The sequence below is a fragment of the Gavialis gangeticus genome, unplaced genomic scaffold (genome assembly GCF_001723915.1).
Source record: "Gavialis gangeticus isolate Ggan-Ray unplaced genomic scaffold, GavGan_comp1, whole genome shotgun sequence".
Taxonomy (NCBI): domain Eukaryota; kingdom Metazoa; phylum Chordata; order Crocodylia; family Gavialidae; genus Gavialis; species Gavialis gangeticus.
The window spans coordinates 49,074,947-49,092,888 of NW_017729030.1; the positions used below are offsets into that span (position 1 = coordinate 49,074,947).

The 17,942-nt window shown below is 38.5% G+C and overlaps 1 protein-coding gene across 3 annotated transcripts in view; it reads right to left on the bottom strand.

Annotated features, from left to right (window-relative positions):
* PRMT9 (protein arginine methyltransferase 9) overlaps positions 1 to 17,942 on the bottom strand; it is a 33,280-nt gene that overhangs the window by 7,390 nt on the left and 7,948 nt on the right. For all 3 annotated transcript variants that reach the window (XM_019522173.1, XM_019522174.1, XM_019522172.1), the window contains 7 exons: positions 17,283 to 17,493; positions 15,873 to 16,021; positions 14,798 to 15,034; positions 13,877 to 14,044; positions 11,663 to 11,765; positions 9,470 to 9,576; positions 3,246 to 3,438 (listed from right to left, as the gene is read on the bottom strand). In XM_019522173.1, coding sequence (XP_019377718.1) covers positions 3,246 to 3,438; positions 9,470 to 9,576; positions 11,663 to 11,765; positions 13,877 to 14,044; positions 14,798 to 15,034; positions 15,873 to 16,021; positions 17,283 to 17,468 — 1,143 coding nt within the window. In that variant the 5' untranslated portion in view covers positions 17,469 to 17,493. The remainder of the gene's footprint in view (positions 1 to 3,245; positions 3,439 to 9,469; positions 9,577 to 11,662; positions 11,766 to 13,876; positions 14,045 to 14,797; positions 15,035 to 15,872; positions 16,022 to 17,282; positions 17,494 to 17,942) is intronic.

Sequence of the window (17,942 nt, forward strand, 5' to 3'; positions counted from 1 at the left end):
AAAAAAAGAGAAAAAAAAAAAAAAAAAAAAAATGCAAGTTGGCATTTTTATTCAGTGTACATCTCTGCAGGTTACTTCTCAGTTCTATTCATTTAGAACTGGAATACAGAGAATCATAACCAACTACTGTTGATACTAGAGGTGCACTGATACATGGTCTGATATCACATTGGCACCAATATAAAGAAAACTGACTGTAGTGGAAATCAGTCTGACGTGGCTGCTAAATGGCCTGTGTGTGCACAGCTGCAGTGCAGCACATAGGCGGTGACGAGTACAGTCTGGGTGCATGGAGAGTTGTAAGTCTGTTGTGGTGGATGGGCAGGGAAGAGGTGTGGGGGGCAGATCAAGGCCCCCGTGTTAAGGGAGGGAGTGGGGCTGGACTGGGGCAGGCGGTGCCCAGCTGAAGTGGGATGGAGCTGCAGCTCATCTGGGGTAGATGCAGTTCCCACTGCTGCATGCACCCCAGGAGGGCATGGGGGGCATGCCCCCTCTACCCCGGATCTGTGCGTGGGGCAAGGCCACTATGGACTGGGGCCGGGCCTGCACCCGGCTCTTCCCACAGGGGTGGAGAAGGGCCAGGTGGAGAAGGCAACACTGGAAGAGGGTGTTGGCGGGGGCTATGGTAAATTTGGGGGGGATGCAGCCCCTCCCAGCACCGCCACTGCCTGCCCCAAGCGCAGCCTGGCACAGCCCCCACTGGGAAGAGCCTGGTGCAGCCCCGGCCCCAGCCCGCAGTGGCAGCCCACCATGCCCTGCACACATCTGGGGGCACATGCCCCTGCCCCCCAGGGTGTGCACAGTAGTGTGAGCTGCACCCCTCCCTGTGCCCCTGAACAGGTGGAGGCTCCATCCCATGCCCTGCCCCTCCCTGGCTGGGCAGCGCCTGTCCCACTCCCTCCCTCACTACAGGGACCTTGATCTGCTCCCCCACACCCCTTCCACCACAACAACTTACCAGTTGGACACTGCTCTTCAAGCTACTGGGCTGCATATCAGAAATCAGACTGGTATTGGCCGATATGCCTCCTTAAAAATCAGCTATCAGTATTGGCTCCAAAAGTCTCTGTGTGCACACCCCTAGTTGATACAATCAATGTTAAATTCCTTACCAAGAAATTGCACCTGAGTTGAGAGTAAATTTTTAGAACTATATGATCAAGTGGCAAGTAATTCGACTTCTGAATTTCTTATTTTGATATACCATCTCCCTCTCTCTCTCTCCAATGCTAGCAAGCATGTCAATAGACTTTTTTTAAAAATGGGAGAAATTAACATCTCATTTAATTAAGCTACATTTGAGAACCAAGAGTAGGCACAATGAAAAAAATGTAAACAGAAAACCAAGTTAAGTGAGAATGGTCAGTGTTTGAAACAGCCACAGATCTCTGATGGTAAGCAGAAGCAAAGCCATGAAAATTCAACTGTTTGAAACAAAAGAAAACAAATATTTCTCTTATTTTCACCACTGTTCATTACTTCCATGCCTCCTTAAAAAGGAACGCTGAAAATCTGCCTATATTGAAAATTTAATTGAAGGACCTAATGTTTAAAGGAACAAAGACCACATTGCTTTAGGCTCTTATGCAAGATGGAATACAAACAAACGTATCTAGCGCACATGTGAGGTTAACATGTTTAAAAGAACTGCAAGCATTTGATAGAACTGAGTAATAGTTTTATGAAGCTCCGGATGGAGAAGACATTAGGACATTGAGGGATAATTCCCAGTAGTACATAAAGTACTTTGCTTTACTTCATTTTTAACCTCAGATGTCAGATAAGGTGAATAGAGAAAGTTATTGATTCAAAGCACTGATGTTCCCAGCCAATTTGTAGTCAAAAATGATTTCATCTATATAACAGAATTTATTTTAAGCTTTGGCTCCCTACTTAATTGCAAACTTCACTGTGTGGGTCAACAAGCAAGGAACATACATACACCAGGGACAAAATATATCATCCTTTAAACATGCTCAGCTCTCACCAGCTCAAACCAGAATTAGAAGATGGATAGGTGAAAATACTCCTCCACTAAAAACTTCAACAACTCTTAGGAACCCCTCTATATTTTTGTTGAAATACGAGTCACAGTTTACATACTGCAGTCTTATTAGTTATAATGAGACAACGTTGCTATATACACTTAGGATATGTCTTTACAAAACAATTAACTCAGACTCAGTGTTGCCTTTAACCTCCTCCCTTCTCCTGCCCATACACAAAACTATCTCATATAAAATTTAATGGCACTTTCAATCCACTCTGAGTGCACAGGCTAGAACCTGGGTGCTGCTTCTTCCTGAACTGGTAAACTTGTCCACTTTACAGTGAGAGTACAGACTAAATGAAGGGTCAGCAACATACGGTCTGCATCCCAGATCTAGCTAGAGGAACCACTAAATCTGGCTTTGTCTGTGGCCATAGTGAGGCTAGGCAGCTCCCAGGTGCACTGCACCATTACTGCTTCTCCCTGCTCTCCCAGCTTCAGTCAAACACGAGCCAGGTGCGACAGTATTGCCAGGGCCAGGCAGCTGGAAGCTGCACCAGGGCTGGGCATCTTCAAACTGCACCTGTGCTGCTGCCAAGAGAAGTGTGGGGAGGCAGGGTGCAACAGTGCAATGCAGTTCCCAGATACTGGGTCCCCACGCAGCTTCCCACTGGCAGGAAGCTGTGCCTGCACCACAGCCAGGAAGCAGAGAGAAGTACTGGTGATACAGGGGCAGCTCCCAACTGTCTGGCTCCAGCGTGAGTGTGGGGAAAGACCCCCACAGCTTACATGTTGTGGAATCCACCCAGCCTATGCTGGACCAGAGCTGGGTTGTGCCACCCTATAGTCTGTAAAAGGTTGCTGGGCCCTGGATTAAGTTACTTGAGTGCAGACTGACAGTACTCTGATGCCATCCCACACTTTTTTGTCCCACTCTCCACCTCCGAGCACAAAAGGACAGTCAAGCTTCCCCAAAATTCACTAGGAAAAGTCAGAGAGACTCCGTTTGCTGCAGTACAACATCCATGCCCACCAATTGTATTCCAAAAGCCCTAGCAACACAAAGAAGTGGCCACAGCAATGAGGACAAAGTAACTGGGAGATGGCTTTGCCTCATGGATAAGTGCTAATAATCGCCCAAGCAAACTCTGCAGTGAAGACATTTCCATAGAGACCAGTCAGATGTTTCGCTCTGCATCATTACTTCCAAGAGATTTTTTTTGAAAGGATGCAAGGCCAAGAAACAATTTTTTACCTGGAGATTGTTGAAATCCACTGTCATGACTTGAAAGGGTTCTGTCAGAGGCATGTAACCCCCAGGAATTCTACTGAGTTTTTCTGTGGTGTAAGGTTCAAGAGTCTCCTCTGAGTTTACCGAAGCATGTGTTGGACTACAGAACTCCACTGTGTCTGCCAAACGCACACTGGCAACTTCTTGTATTCCCACTCTAGGGGAGGCAAGAGATGGGGGGAAGAAAAACCACACAAACATACCTAAATTTGACAAAATCAGAACCTATTCACAGTCCTTTCTTTTACCTGTCAAAGCATTTCATGCACAATACAATAATTAAGTGTGCACTGATTGTATTCGTTCCTGTCATATTAAAAAAAATCTAGAACGTACATCTCTTTGGGGAGTTAAGAAAACAAAAAAGTTAATGGTTAGTTAAGGAGTACGATGTCCAAAGGCTCCAACACCCTCAAATATTGTTCACTGGGACTCATACTTTCTGTTCACAAGCAGCTGGGCAAAAGAAATGTGTGCATTAAAAGAATAGAAACATGTTTTTTCCCTCCTTATCTGCTTTGGGAGAAGGATGATGGCACATTTTAGAATAGACTAACAAATCTGTTGTAATAATTCAGGGAGATGCACAGAAGAGAAAATGCATGCCGAATAGATGCTTCATAGCATTTTCAAGATGATGATGATGTAAAGCAGTCCAGAAAAAAGCAATTTTTCCCAAATAAAATTGGCAATCAAGATGAGAAAGTTTGTTTTTAGGGTAGAATAGGCCTCCCCTATTCAGAACAGTTTCCCTTCACAAAAAACATGGAATAGTCCTGTTATCTTGTAGGAAATGGACTTAATAAGGGTGGCTTTAAAGAAAAGATGATGACGTCTTTAATGCATTTCATTTTTATGCTTTTAAGTTTAAGGATTCTGAGCCATAGTCTATATTCCGAATTTCAAGAATTACAAGAAATAAGAAATTTATATTAGGCAAAAGAAGGTCTTACATAAGCTGCAGCTCTCGATTATTCTGAGAAAAATGTATGCTCGTACAGAATTCATTTCTTCCAATTTAAGGCACAGCTAACATGACAGACTGCATACATATTACTCAGAGGTTCAAGTGACAGCCCATCTAAATTCCTAGAACTGTTCTTAAATTCCTAAAAAGGTTTTAGAATTACAAGAGCCCTCATAAAAGCTAACTTTCAGTAGTCAGGTCATATGGTATATCACTTCAGATACAGTTCTCTCCTGATCTGTGAAGTTTCTGATGGCAGAAATAAAGGAATTATCTTTTGTTATAGCATCAATTTTTTAAACAGCAACTGTATCTTGATGAAGAAAAACAGCAAAACAAATCAACCTATGTCTTTGTGGCAGTCTGCTGGCAATATTTAAAAATATGCTGCAATATGTTTATTGCATAATGTACGTGATATTTTTAAAATGCATTCTAACGGTTGCATGCAATCAATATTTAACAGATACCAAAATGTTCCCTATAATGGGGCCTATAAACAGCCTTTGCTCCCATAATCTGTATCAAAATATTTTTAAACATGCTCACCTCAAATATTTTTAGTAAATATAATTAAGAATTGGTATACATTTATAGGAGCTATGGCATATTTGGAGATACACAGAGCAATGACATATTTTCCTTCCTGTTAACTTCATAAATGAAGATGAGATAGCTTTCTAGAAGATACGTTGTAGCTCAAAACAAGTTATTAGCTTGATGCAGAAGTTAATGGGGGAGGCTCTTTGGAATGCACTGTGGAAGAAGTCAGGCTATATAACTGCAATTATCCCTTCCATCTTTACTGAATCACTACGTAAGTGCCGTATTAAAGCATCTGTCCCTAAGCCTGAAGGTCTGAAAATCAGGCCTAGAAGTCCAAAACTTAAAATTCTACAGTGAATTCAGTTTGATAAAATGCCTAGTTACAGTTCAACAAGGCCCTGATAGATGTTATTTTATACAAGTTAAGAACCTAAGAATTGCCATTTACTGGGTCAGACCGTAGGTCCATCTTGCCCAGTATCCTGTGTTACACAATGGCAGAGAATGGATGCTGAAAGGCAGAGTGAACTGGGTATCACCAGGGTTTTTTCCACTGTCCCATCTCTCACCTGCAACTGCCATGCATTTAAAGTCTAGGAAATTAATTCAATGGCTGTACCCCTAACTCTCATGCTCAACAGCTACTGATGCTCCTTTCCTCCAAGAATTTATCCAATCCCTTTTTCAAATCTGGCTAAAGTGTCAGCTTCCACAACATCTTCTGGCAGAGTTCCACACTTTAAATTACATATGGTGTGAAAAAGAATTTATTTTTGTTAGTTTTTAAAACATTACTTTTGCAGTTTCACTCTGTGACCCCTAGTACTTACATAGCAAGACACAATAAATAAATCCTTATTTCCATCAAAGAACAGGTCATGTTCATAGGGCAAGATGTACCTAGATGGTAAAAAGTGCCCTGGGAACTTGTTATGCCAACAACTGCTAGCAAGAGGAGCTGGAGAGCTGATGGCAGGGGCTGTCAGCCCCTCTGGGTGAAGAAACTGCTCCCCTAACCCTTATAGCGAGTAAAGAAGACCCATTAGAACAATTGGGGGCAAGAGAAACAGGACTCAAACACATGCTTGTGTTTTTCTGCTCTCCCTATTCTGCCTTCACCTTTAGCTTTCCAAATAAATTCCCTTCCTCTCTCTCATGCTGATTATCTGTTTACACTTTGCTTCTTACAGGGAATAAGTGCTAATGTCTCCTAAAGGCACAGCTTTGAAAGCAGGCTGGGGAAAGGGAGGACAGTCAGTGAGTCTTGACATTTCCTGCTAGGGCACCCTGGGGCAGCATTGTTCAACATGAGTTAAAGAGGACAGGAAGGAGGGCAATCAACCCAGGAAGCTGGAAGACCCAGTCAAACACAATCACCATGTGTATTACTTGCCACATATTCAAATTAAAGTCTGATAGATGCCATCCACAAAAATGTTCTACATTTTTCAAGTAACATCATGGTAGCTGGTTCGCCATTTTTATTGTGCAATAATTAATTTACATGTATAGTATGTAAGTTCAGTGTGCAATTAACTGGTTAATTGCACAATAAGTATAAGGTGTCGGGGGCCCAAGTGTAGCAATTTGTGCCACTGACCTGTAAAATATTTACTTTCATGAGGCATGTTATACCAAACAAGGAAAGCTGTTTAACTTATAAATGCAACAGGATGTGCAGCATAAGCCTGTACCTTACAAGTTTTGGGGAACTCTTGTTCTTTTATATTGAGCCTTTCCTTTAAGCCTTTCTCACATGATAGTTCATTACTTTGTTCTTCTAACAGAGAATATAGACAGTTTTCAGACCTGCTTTTAAGGGAATACGCTGTAGCAAATATTTCAGATAAAGTGAAAAAGGCATGTAAAAATGCAACAAAAATATGGACAATAAAAATGCTACTATGGCAGAAGAATAGAGGATTGCAAACTATACAGCTATTTTTTTTTAAAAGGTGTTTATATTTGGAAACTGTGGTCCAGCAAGCCCAATCTGAGTATCAGGTTGACAGCATAAAAGTAGTAATTCAAAATAACTAAATAAAGGGGTAAAACCCCCCGAAACCAAAACCTGCCTCTCTAACGTACGCCATCAAAGTAGTGATTATAGGTGATATCAATTATCTGACCTCCATTAACAAAATCCTTCACAAGAAATTAAGAAAACTAAGCAGTTATGGGAGGAAAGATAAGAATTCTGTAACAGGTTAAATCAGCTAAAAGGCCAAGACAGAAAGAAAGATAGAAAGACAAAGAATAAGCTTTCTATGTGACAAATGGTTTTGCAGTAGGATCAGGGGGTTTTTTGGTTTTTGGTATGTGAAAAAGAACGTAAACTATAAGCTTGAAAAATGTGCAGATTAATTTTGATAACTATGGGTCATCAAGACTATAAAGGGACTTCAAAAGAGAGCAAGGTGAACAGGATAAAATTCAGTCCTGATAAACAGTAGGTAAGACATCTCAGATTAAAATAAGTTTGAGCTATTATACAATGATTGGTCTTTAAAATCATTGTAAACAGCTAGGCAAAGGAAAGCACAACAAAAAATTGCTTAGCATTGCTGCATATTTAGCAAAACAAAATGTTTAAAAGAATATAAAGCTTAGAACACTGCATTCAGTTCCAGTTATCTTGCTCAGAAATATATACAGCCAAGATGGAATCAAAGATTATGGAAATGACAACAGACATGGAAAATTCAGCATGAGGGGAGAACTGAAAAAGTAGTATTCCTTAGAAAACAGACATTAGAGAGTTAAACAAAATGAGGAAAGTCAGAGAAGCCAAGTAAGATTTTCTTTTTAAGATCAAAGGGATATTCAGTGAATATTCTGTGAAATTGTAAGGAATCAAATTAAAAAGCACTGAACATTTCTTCTTATACTACATTATTAACCTAGAGATCATTGAGGTCGAGCTCTCAGCAGGGTTATAAAAAAGTTAGCCAAATACATTTCCAAGAGATCATCCAAAATTATATTATCCTACCTAGATTTTGTAAGGTTTAGAAACCTTGCTTTAAGGTATGAGTGATTAACAGACTAAGGGGAAACATCTTTTCAAGGCAAGCTTTTCCATAAATATCTGTTACTAAAACTTCTCTCTAGTAAAGTACTGAGCAATGTCAGGGACCTCTAGCATTAGAAAGACCACAGAACTGATCTGACAGGTCTGCAAGATATTCCTTAATAATATCCAAGGTGCTATAAATTTAGTTTAATGCAAGGATAACAAAATTCAAAAAGGTGAAATCATTTGAGAAAGGAATTATGTTTGGGATCAAACTGTGTACAATTTGGGGATGAGGATGCTGAGAAGATGTATTAACATGCAGATTATAGCAAATCCCCATCTTCATTCTCTGGAAGTGCTCTCTGCTGTGAGGTGTGAAGCTAATTGAAAAGGTAAAATGAGGGCAAATACCACACATTAATGCAAGAGTCTCATAATTAATCCAGAAACAGAGAGGTATTACTTCCATTCAAGTGTGGATTCAGAGGGAAATGCACTAGTGCAGTAGCATCCCCTTTTGATTCCTGATCTACCCAGAGTTTACAACCATCTGCCTAGCAGTGACAGCACCATTTGTATTCAGGTAGTAGTGAGGAAGTCAACTGGCTAATTATAATCTACCTGATTCCTGCTAAACTCTTCATTCCACAGGTGTTAATGACCCTGTCTCATTTAATGGTATTGATGCTCCACTAATCAAGCTATCCCTTTTTTCTGTAATTCTGCTGTCTGTTTGCTGCTTCTGGTAAAGTAGCTTCTATTTCACAGCCCTGCAGATTGTTTTCAACTCATTTCAATAAATATACTTTTTGCTTTAACCTTACACTGAATAATACAGTCCTAGGCCCCTAGCATATTAGTGAAATCTCTAGTTTAATTTTTAACTGTAGAAAAAATGTGCTTTATATGTGGTCATGCACCTCACCATCTACAGCCCCCTTTTCACAATTCTAGATCTACTTATGCTTCCATTATGCTGCAAAAGGCATGCACTTCATTGCAAGTGATTAGCAAAAAAGTTTAATGCATCTCTGATCTATGGATGCTTTAGTATAGTCTTATTTTAGAGGACTGACCTCTAGAGGGCAGAATGCATGAACAAAATGAATTGAATGCATTAAATGCATGAACAAAGGTAGAAAAGCACTGTGAATATTTAAAAGCACACTCGCATTTTGAACACTTTCCAAATGTCTTATGCCATGTTCTTTATGGATGAAAAATAGTATAATATAAGGCCATAATAAATTTCTGTGTCCTGACATTATTAATTCCTCAGTATTTTCAGATTTAAATAAAAAGACTGTCTCATTAGAGACTCCATTCCAGAATATGTGGACGGAATGCCTAGCATGAATTTCTTCCGGTGAAAAGTCTAACATACAGGAAAACATACATCCAAGTTGCAGTCCCTAAATTAATATCTAGCCATTCTGAGTTTACTTCTAGAAGCTAATCGGTAGCAGCTAAGTCATTAAAATACAAGCAAATTCTGTTCATACTTTACACAGTGCTTGCCTCTCTTAACTATAAGCTGAAACAGTTAAGAGAATAGAAGGGAGGAGGGAAGAGCCCTCTCCCCTTGTTTTTTTTTTTTTACATCAACCTCATTTTAAAAATCTCAAAGATTATACTCTGATAGGTTTGAGTTTAACATACCTGTGGTGTCTGCGTATTTCTTTGCATTCCACTGCCATCCCAAATACAGTAGCACCCGCAGGAATAACTTGGCCGTAGTTTTCAAAACGAACATCATTATGTTTGGGCTGTGAAAATGTAAATAAAATTATTGCCTCACTGTACAGTAATATATTTCTTTCCAATTGTAGTGCTGAACCCAAATGTGGCATTCCTGTGTGTAATTCATTCTGATAGTTTAGGGATAAAAGTACTTTCAATAGCTAATGTTTTCTTGTGTTTATAATTCCAGTTAGTAGGGCTGATGCACTTCCAAAATGAAAGATCTACCTTCCTTCCTTTAAAAATATCCAACTGTGCACCACATTATTAAGGGAGGAAAACTTCTAGTATTATTGTTCTTTTCCTAAATTTTTATTTCCTCCACAGTACTCCAAAAGCCCCTCTGATCCTAGGGCATCAAGTGCTGCATTTCTCTATTTTTTTCCTGGAAATTAATGAGTACCCTCACTTGGAAGTGCCATGCATGTTCTCTAAATCTCAACCAAGAAAATATCCCATTTTCAGGTTTAGCCTTAATTATTAAATACTTTTGCCACAAAATGAATTATCAATGAATGATGGAACAGGTCATACTGCCCAATATTGTTCACCTATTTTTATTATTCATACTTCCCAGTATTTATTTGGATAGCTTCACTTTTTTTTTTGTTTTACCACTTATCTTTCAAAACTAGTGTTCTTTTTGTACTTATTTCATGTCTCTCTTTAAATGCGTCTCCACATTTACCCTGTCGATACATTTTAGGTCATCTGCTTATAGTTAGTTAGTATCATCTTTGCTCTCCTCAGTGCAATCTTTTCATTATATTGCAGCATAAATAAGCTAATGATCAATACACAAACTCCATGAATCGGGGACATGGCAGAAATAGAAGGAATCCAGAAAAAATGCAAACCAAGTGGTTATGTTTTAGTACATCTAAAACTAGCCTCTCACACACTTGAAACTGTTGTTTAAACATAAACTTTATCTACATCTTCCTCTTCATTACTATGTCTTGTTATTTTATACTCTGTATTTTATCTCATCTCAGAAGGATACATGCAAGTTCACCACACAAAATGAGTAGATCCTCAATTATTCTTATTTTAAACTGTAGAAGCCAGTTTCGGCCCAGCATAGTAGAAAAACCTGGATAAGTGTTTAAATGGGATCTTTTCTTTTTGCTTCAAATGGGAAAATGAAAGAAGAATCAGACCACCAGAAATAAGAATTTTCAGAGCCTTAAACTTATTTCATAAAAAGAAAAATGTTTGTCAGCAACTAGCATTACAAAGCTAGGAATTGTAAGTGGGAAGTTACATTAATGTAGTGGAAAGGCAAGGTAAATGTATAAATATTGCAAAAGTTGCTTTTTAGCTTTTCAAGTAAGGGAGGGCATACTAAATTGTAACATTTGTTCTCTGGTGCCATAAACAGAACTACCTGCATTGTAGTTTTACTGTTTCTATTAATTACATATGATGTGATTTTGCTCTCAGTTACACTATTTAGCCCTTCCCTTCTAAGTTACACTTTCAAACCCAGCCTAGTTGAGTACTGACTTCCTGGCAGCTGTTTAGTGTCTTAACATTAAATGAATGTATTTCATTTTAGTGGACAGGTGTTCACAACACAAATGTCACCACCATTTGCCCAGCAGAGGTGCTGCTAAAGGCCAAGTAGTGAATAGCCATAAAAACTAATCCCCCAAATTTCTCCAGGAAAATTAGCCTTGAGAAAGTTTAAAAGGAATACATGATTAACAAGGTCTTGTCTGTGCCTGCCTATTCTGAACTTCATTCTACTAGGCCAGGGGTTGGCAACCTACACCCTGTGGGCTGGATCCAGTCCATGGATATGGGGGTTTGGCAGCTGGCTCCCTCCCAATGCTGCCACAGAAAGAAGTGGTAGTAGCAACTGGGTCCTAACATCTACCTGCTTCTGACCCAAACAAGGTCAGTCCAGCCTGCAGCCTTAAAAGGTTGTCAACTGCTGTACTAAAACAAGTCTCATGTTCTTCATCAGGATTAAACTGGTTAAAATTAAAAAATATATATATAAAACGTTACTTGTTTAAATATTCTGCTTTTCCCAATGCTTATGATAAAGATGTCTTGTATACGGTCATAAATAGGAATGTCATTTAGATATATATACATATCACCTACCTTTGGCTGTAAAAGCAAATGCTCCCAAGCATGTATCAAACTCTCCACAATCCCTTCTCCAAATAATCCAGCATCTACAGTCTCTGTGACAACTAGGGAAACTCTATGAAAATTGGTATTAAGAGAAGTGAAATATAGTTATGTATAATTCATTTTGCTATGTCATCCCCTCTTTTAAGAGAAAAACTAAAATATTTGTCCATGGTACAACTTCAGTCAACAGTCATTGTTGACTGAGGTAACACAGAATGAATGGAAAACAAGCATACAGCAGACGAACATATTTTAAGTTACTGCTGTAAGTTATTCAAGCCATAGAAGGGTTTTTAGATACTGAGCAAGTTCACTATAAATCCCAGTCAATATATAGTGCAGACGGTACAGTGATAACCTTTAATAGATTTTTTGACTACTTAAATCTTATGCTCCCCAGAAGCATCCCATCTGAAAGTAAGAAAAGGGCTCTTAATTAAATGTACCAAAAACTAAAATACTGAATCAAAATAATTTGCCTTCAGGGATGCTGAGTTAGCTTACTTGCTCAATCAACAGATTTTTTTAAAAATGCATTACATACTCATTTGGTTATAGCTATATTATTAGCCAATCCACATCCACTTTGCTAAGTCTACTGGTAAACAAGATAAATAGAACAAACATGTCAAAAACAGATGCCTTGTTGGAGGAAAAAAGATTTTTTTTTAACTGTACAAGCAAACTTTAAGTCTGGAAAAAAACATGATTAAGTTAGCTATACTACAAATCTCAAACTAAAAAAAAGTGCTGATGACCTCTCTTGAAAACTGCCCGAAACATGTGAATTTACTGTAGGTGAAATCATCATTTCTACAACTAGTTTGAGGTACTTTGCAACAGAATAGTGTAGGACAGAACAGAAAGTTAAGTTTTAGTAATATTTCCAAGCCAACTCTCTCTGAATGGTGAAGTTAAAACATCCTGTGGATGGCTATCTACAAGAAATGTAAAATAATGTAAAACAATTTATTGAACCTCTATGCCACAAAGTACAAAATATATGTCTTCTGGATTTTTGGTTGTAGCTGTGTTGGTCTAAGGACACATGCAGGCAAGTTTTTTTGGGCAGATGTGATATCTTTTATTAGACCAATTGAGTAGTTGGAAAAAAGTTCTTAACAAGCTTTCAGGTGCAGTCACCGTTTGTCAGACATAGAAAGTCTCTGCTGGTCTGAGACTCCAAGGAATGAGAGAAGCTAAAAGTGTATTAGGATGTCAGTGAATATATAAACAGGTAAAGATAAGCAAGACAAAAGGAAAAGCAGGGAAGGGAGGGGGAAAGAGAACAGGGGGGAAAAAAAAAAGTCAGAGGGAGACAGAGATAAAATATAAGGTGAGAAAGAGGTAGTCTATGAAAAAGGTAATGGAGATCAGGAAAGCAAGAATGGGAGAAATTAGAAGTGTGACAGGATGTCAGTGAAAATATAAAAGGGTAAGAGTACAAAAACAAAAAACAGTAAAGCAGGGGAGGGCGGGGGAAGAGAACAGGGGACAAAAAAGACCAAAGGGAAAACACTACAGAGGTAATAATACAATGTAAAAAAGAAGCTAGCAATAGAAAGGAAATGGAAGGGAACTAGGAAGAAAAAGGGAAGAGAAGTGGAGAAGGAGAGGAGAGAAGAGGAAAGGTGAGGTGGGGGAAAGGAATGTAAGAGGTCAGGTCAGGCAGGTATCATGTGAATCAGATGTCAGGCAGGTTGTAATGTGTCATAAATCCAATGTCTATATTAAGTCCATGACACTATATGTCTAGCATTGTTGCTAGAGTGGATGCAGAGAGTTCACTTGACTTGCTAGTCCCAGCATGTGTAAGAGCTGCTGCCAAAAAAGAACAGAAAAGACAGACAACAGCATCTGAGAACCCCAGACCAAATTTCTAGAAATGTTTTCCCTTTTCCCCGTTTTTTCAGACTTGTCTTTGTCAAATAAAGTTTATTTCTAATTAACAGCATTATCCAATAAATTGTTATGAGTGAAAGAGGGTTACTTTAAATGATCTGAAAAATATTATTAGCTATATAGTTAAAATACTATGACAGAGAAATAATTAATTTGATGGGTACTATCTTAACAAAATTATTTTTTAGCCTGCATTTATTACACTGTACACTTCCCCTCCCCACCCCCCTTTTTTAAAAACTTAAATTAAAAATCATCAGAATAAAATGTTTAAGTTACCTTTCAGGTATATGCTTTGGAATTTCTACATCAAGTGACTTCATATGCATAAGTTTAATCTCTCCTTCCATATTATTTGCTGCTATGACATCAGAAGCAAGTTCATACATAGTTTTTGATAACTCACAAGCATAAACATGAAGAGCTCCAGCCTTTTTGGCAAACATGCTGAAAAGTGACAAATCATCCAAGACATCAATTCATTCTTGTTATTATTATTTTAGTTTAAATTAAATCACTCTAAAATATCTACATTTCTTAAAGTATCTTTTCATCTTGTTCATATTTTTATGAAATACAATAGAAATCCGGATATCAGCTCTAATTCGAATCATATCAGGCGTTTTCCCTAATACACAATGTATTACCTGCAGTAAAGTTTCTCTAAACCTATTGTAATATAATATATTACCATAAGAATATTGTGTAATGGCAGAGTCATTCCCTACTATATTTTAGCTTAGACACAAAGACTGCAGGGTAGCATGCTAATAACACGCTCTAGTTACTTAGAGCTTATAACTTGATCTAGTTACTTAGCTAATTAACTCTCTAAGTAACTAGAGCTGTTTTGCCCTGTATAAATGTGTACTTAAGCAGCAGTGACCTTATTGTTCAAAACAGCACCAATTCACTAGCTTGCATTGCAGTTCTTACCACTGAAAGCATTATGGCTTTAGAGCAGCATGAGACGACCAAATGTACTGCCAATGACTCATTCCAAGTATCTTATTCCACAATACAAATGACTCTTACTGGTGTCTATACACCTTAAGCTTTGCTTTAATTTTACATGGAAGTCAATTTTTTACTTTTGCAATGACTAAATTTAAAATAAGTTAAACTAATTAAATATTAGCAAAAAAAACAACAGTTCTCAGTGTAAGATTTACACTTATTAAATGTTGATTTGTGCCAAACCTCAGTATTCCTGTTCCTGCTCCTATATCTAGAACAGATCTGCATCCAGAGTGGACCATCTTCTCTATAGCTTTCTGGTAAGTCAGATTCCTCTTGATATCATTCAGCATGATGAAGTGCCAACGTTCAACCAGCCAGTTTGCAACACGGTAAAAATTTTCCTTTGCATCAGCAAAGTTAGGATTTAGCTTCACTGCTTTATGAAAATATCCAGCTGCTTCATCTCTAAAGCCCATTCTAGCAGTAAAAATGACAAATAAATAGGGATCATGTATCATGCTGCTAAATATCTACACCTCAAAAATGTTAGGAAAATGTCATATTTCACCATTACTGAACAATTCAATTATGAGTGATTATTTTGACATCATTGTATTCACAATTTGGAAACCACTTCATTTTGCTTAAACTGCTTTGGCTTCAAAAGACTGAGAAATGGATACAAGCATGCTTTATTCTGATGCTCACAACTTTTCAGGCAAAGGTTCCAAAGCAAGCTCCTATCTTTAGAGGTTTGAAAGTAAGTGCTTTCTTTCACTGCAAGACATTTCCAAACAGAAATCCCTTTATTAAGGGATCTCTATACAAACACTCTTTTCAACAGAAAGCCAAGTTACTGGCTTGCTAAAATTGAGTGATAAATCGCTATTCCAAAGTCCCCGGTTTTCTACATGCTAAACAATGAAGTTAAATTTCCAAACCAAAATAAAAACTCCTCAAAGAAAATATGATTAGCTTACTAAGAGAGAGATATGGTTCTATGACTGGTTTTTAAAATAAAAGAATACACAATACACATTCAGTATATGTTATATTACATACATACGCCGCTATTGTTCACTGATTCTAGTAGATTATTTCATGCTTGGCTTTGGCACTGTAAAGCAACTGCTAGAACTAGCTATTATAAGTATTAATGGAACTGAGATTCAGTATTACCTACTTAACGCTGTAAATGGGCTCAGTAAAATGCTGAAGGGACACACTGGACTGGTTTCTAATGTTCATTGTTAAATGATATTAAACAGCACACCATGAAATAAAATAAAATGACTGAATACAGATTTCTACTAACCTGAAGAGATGTTCCCCCATGCTGTTACATATTACTTCATCATTAGGAAACAATTCTAGGGCCTGCTCATAGCAGTTAAACAGGTCTTGAATTCTTGCAAGAGAATCTAGCTCTTCTGCCCACTTGAAAAGGGTATACTGAAACGTTTCCTGAGAAGAAACACAAATCACTAAAGCAGTGATGCATACATAAAAAGAGAATTGAAGACTCTAGAAACAAAAGGAGATAACCATGAAATCAGGCCTATGATGTAAATGGACAACTGCATACAAATTTTTAAAAAATGTTCCCAAAAAAAGAGAAGTTCTTTCTGGTCCTCACCAGCGGACCATGTGGTATGTGGTTTTGTGGTCCTTAAACCTTAAACCACACAAAGTACAACACTGCAGAAACATACTGAAAGCTTATAAATACGTACTGCACTACGCAGAGTGCAAACAAGGACTAGCAGAGCCTCGTTTTGGGGTCTACTCAACACAAGGAGGAAACCGGACAATTTCCCAGGCAGATCCTGGGGCCAGCTGCCATTTTCACAGGCTGAATGCAGCGGGCGTCTCCCCCCACCTTGCCTCTGATTGGCCAAGGGGCCCCAGTAGTCCCATCCTTCCCCACTGATTTCCCCATGGCCCTAAACCATGGCTTAATTACCCTGATTAAGCCCAGGGAAACCATTAATCCATGCATCATTAAGTATGGATTAATGGCTGCTCTGGGCTTAATCAGTGTAATTAAGCCAGTTTGGGGCCATTCCCAAGAGGTATGCTCCATGCCAAAAATTACCAGCAAGCAGAGAAAAGGGCGGGAAGCCCTACAGTCTTGGAGCATAGATAAAGGGCAGGCTGCTGGCAGCAGGAGGCACAGAGACTGCAGACGGCTGCATTGAGGTGCTGTAGCCAGGAGGCTGCACCAGGGTCCGTAGAGCCTGAACTGGCTGCATGTGCACAATGAACTGGCCTGAGACCACAGGAAAGCTGTCTGCAGCCTCTGTACCTCCTACTACTAGTTTTCTCTACTTGCTCATAATTTCATTTCTTTTCCCCAGCAACCCTGCCAAAAACGTGGAGCCCACTGCTTTTCATAGAGTTTGCCTGATTTTGAGTTTCCACAAAAACTGTGTAATCACAAATTTGGTAGGTCCCTACTCATTTCAATTCACTAACAACTTTTAAAAGGAAGATGAAAAAAGGTAAGTCCTAAATAAGTCAATTATCAATCTTCTCAGCCATGTAAACCATTATTAAAAGTATTGAATGGACAACACTGCCCTTTTATTCCTTAGCTTTCTTCCATTACGCAAAATAAGTTAAAACCATATGATCGCAGTAAAACGTGTTCATTAAAAGCTCCTTAAGAATGAAAAAAAATACAAACTAAGATTGTTTCTTAAATTATTTTAAACAGTTCATTTACCTTGACATCATTTTTTAGTTCAGGAGCAAGATTCAGTACCAGGAGATAATGAGCATAAGCAGTTCCAAAATCCTGTTCTTCCAGACAATGCTGAGCACTCTGAAAAGATCTAGACACCAGCTCTCGTCTGCTGGCTTCCCGGCCACTTCTGAGGCCTCGATGTGATCTGGCTCTAGAATTGAGCATTTTGATCCTAGTGAAATGTGAAGCTCTTAAGAAAGAAAAAAAAAAAATTACTGTTATTCTACAATGAGAAGTCTGTGTATAGAAGTGACAGGTCAAACTATTCTACATTTCTACCATGTACTGGTAAGGCAACCAAACCTGCAAAAACTTGCAGACATGCTTAGCTTTGAGCTCTGTGAATAGTTCCATTGACTGTAATGACCTCTTGTAGCCAATATAGCTAATGGCACATGAAAAATCTTCAAAGGCATAATTCAAAGGTTCATATGTAACCATACATATATGGTTTATTTGTTTACCCCAGCTCAGAAAAGCATATAGTCCACCTCTAAAATAAACAACTGGTAATTAGGTGTGCACTGATAGAGAATTTTTGAGCCAATACCAGTGGCAGATTTTTAATGAGCCATATGAGCTGACAGTGATCCAATTTTGATATGCAGCCAGGCAACACAGAGTGGCGTCCGGCTGGTA